Source organism: Clytia hemisphaerica, unplaced genomic scaffold, assembly GCF_902728285.1.
Source record: "Clytia hemisphaerica strain Z4C2 unplaced genomic scaffold, Clytia hemisphaerica genome assembly, whole genome shotgun sequence".
Lineage (NCBI taxonomy): Eukaryota > Metazoa > Cnidaria > Hydrozoa > Leptothecata > Clytiidae > Clytia > Clytia hemisphaerica.
Genome location: NW_027104328.1, coordinates 633,341 through 635,595, shown reverse-complemented (window position 1 = coordinate 635,595; position 2,255 = coordinate 633,341). Strand labels below are relative to the sequence as shown.

Sequence of the window (2,255 nt, the reverse complement as noted above, 5' to 3'; positions counted from 1 at the left end):
CTTTAGTTTGCTTTTTCAACTTGGAAGAGTAAATAAAGAAGATAAAAAAGAAAAGAAATATTTTAAAGGTAAGAATTATTTATTCTCTCTTTTTTCATAATTAATAAAATTATCGGTTATGTCCTGGAAAATATTTATGTACAAATTGTTTTACCATATTATCATTAGTCTTACAATCGTGCGTAAAGTATTTTATGATGTCGTGTAAATATTTTCCACGAGATAAATGATAGGCAAAAAATATTACGTACTCGCCACAAACATCTGAAAATATGTGTTGGATTTTGTGTGGCACTGTTTGAATATTTTTAAATGGTTGTGTTATGTCCTCAAGAGAATAGTAGCTTGGTGGTTTAGCAAAGCTATCAATAAAGTATAGCTTGTCCATTTTCCGAAAAATGCTAATCCAATGATTTCCTGCAGAATCAGAGTTTTCATCGTTTATGATGTAAAGTCCTTCCATAAATTGATTTTGATAGATGAAATTTCTGAATTTATCCATTGCGAAAACATCAATAAATATTTCTCTAGTCTTACTATCCTTTGACAAAATACATCGTATTTCATTAGTGTTCATATTCTTCAGAAATTTTTAATTCCGTTTCTATATTTATCAATGGATATGATATTTTCAAACTCTGCATAGATGATTACACTAATAGTTGATTGAAGTGCTTGTTGAAATTCCAATTCGACTTTTAAAGTACCTTGCTTAATCATTTCTGAATGACCATTCGAGCATAGTGTCAGAGTTAAATTAAATCCAAATAAGGTGTATCCATTCTTATAATCAGTTCGGGATATATCTAATCCAGCATCAGAATTTAATTTTGAGGTAGTTGAAAATAAGCTTCTATATCCATCAATGTACTGGTCATTAGTGAAGTCCAATTTCATAGGATGACCAGGTAATGATTCTCCATTCAAAAGTGTTGAAACTTTTCGTATATTATAATTTTTGAAATTTAATGGATTCTTTTCGAAGACTCCACTAGCTGAATCATTGTCTACCAATCCAACAAATATCCTTGTAGGTAGTTGTCCTTGATAGCAATTGTCCCAAATAAAGTGATTGAGACCTGCTGCCACTGAATGTGTTCGGACATCAATTCGATCGATTGGAGAGCATGCAGGGGTACTTTCCAGTTGTTTTTGTAGCTCAAGGAACTTGTGAGAGGTTAGAGTAACTTTACGTAAGCAGCATACAGCTTCAACAATATTAAGCTTGTAATTTGGATTGTTTTCGGCGCACATAAGACTGAATGGGGATCGATTTCTATGAAGTATTATTCTTAATGATACACCATTCAGCATTAACCTACCTTGGTTGAACAAATCACAATGTAGTTGTCCTGAAAGTTCCACAATTTTACTTCCTTTGAAAATGTCAAATTTTTGTTTCACAGCGTTGTTGCCATCTATGGTAACATCTTCTAATTTTCCAGCAGGATCTTTAAAGTATAGTCCCATCTGTAATTGAGATTTTTTACTATCCCTTCCATGATTTAGAAGAGCCTCTAAGTAGGCTCTATAAGAATATAAGTTGTTTGATGATGATACTGTAGTTCCTCCTAAAACCAAATCCACTTGATTAAACATAGTTCCAATGAGATAATTGATTGGCACAACCACGTTTTCATCATCCAAGTTTGATCCATCATTTTTTACGATTTTGACTTTGAATTTAATGTATGAGTTAGCCAAGTCAAGAAACTTCTCAGTAGCATTATCAATAACGAACTCAATTGGACCATTGTCATTTAACTTTGATATAGGAAAAACATCCTCGAAAACGCCATTTTGAAGATCTTTTTGAACAAACGATGGTGAAAATAGATCTGTGTCAGAAAGTGTACATTCTAAATATTCCGTATCTTTTTTATCCATTGTTTTAGTCAAAAATATCTGTTTTCCTCTTCTTGTTCCTTTTATTCACTGCAGTTCCTTTCCCTTTGGTAGAACGTTTGCGACTAATTAATTTTTGCTTGACACCAGATTTTATATCCGCTACAACTTCATTTAAACTCTCCTTTCCCCGATGTTTGATCGAATCTTTCAATTTTTTTCCTTGAGAAACATCACGGACAACTTTAAGTCCTGTACTCAATGCTTTTTTTCCAACATGAGAGATGCCTTGCTTAAGGATAGGAGCAAATGATCTTGCTAAACCTTTAAAAAATCCACCCAATCCATAACCTCGTTGCATTACTGGACCACGAAATGATTTTATACCGTTTCCTGTCTGATAAGATACT

General features: G+C 32.7%; 1 protein-coding gene across 1 annotated transcript; it reads right to left on the bottom strand.

The window, feature by feature from the left end:
* Positions 1 to 582: 582 nt before the first annotated feature.
* Positions 583 to 1,887, bottom strand: LOC136817723 (uncharacterized protein F54H12.2-like). The gene has a single exon (XM_067074039.1). The coding sequence runs from the start codon at positions 1,885 to 1,887 to the stop codon at positions 583 to 585; it is 1,305 nt and encodes a 434-aa protein (XP_066930140.1).
* Between the last annotated feature and the right edge of the window lie 368 nt (positions 1,888 to 2,255).

Excerpts from the sequence above, each read along its gene's own strand:
- LOC136817723 (XM_067074039.1), bottom strand. The coding sequence starts at position 1,887 with ATGGATAAAAAAGATACGGAATATTTAGAATGTACACTTTCTGACACA.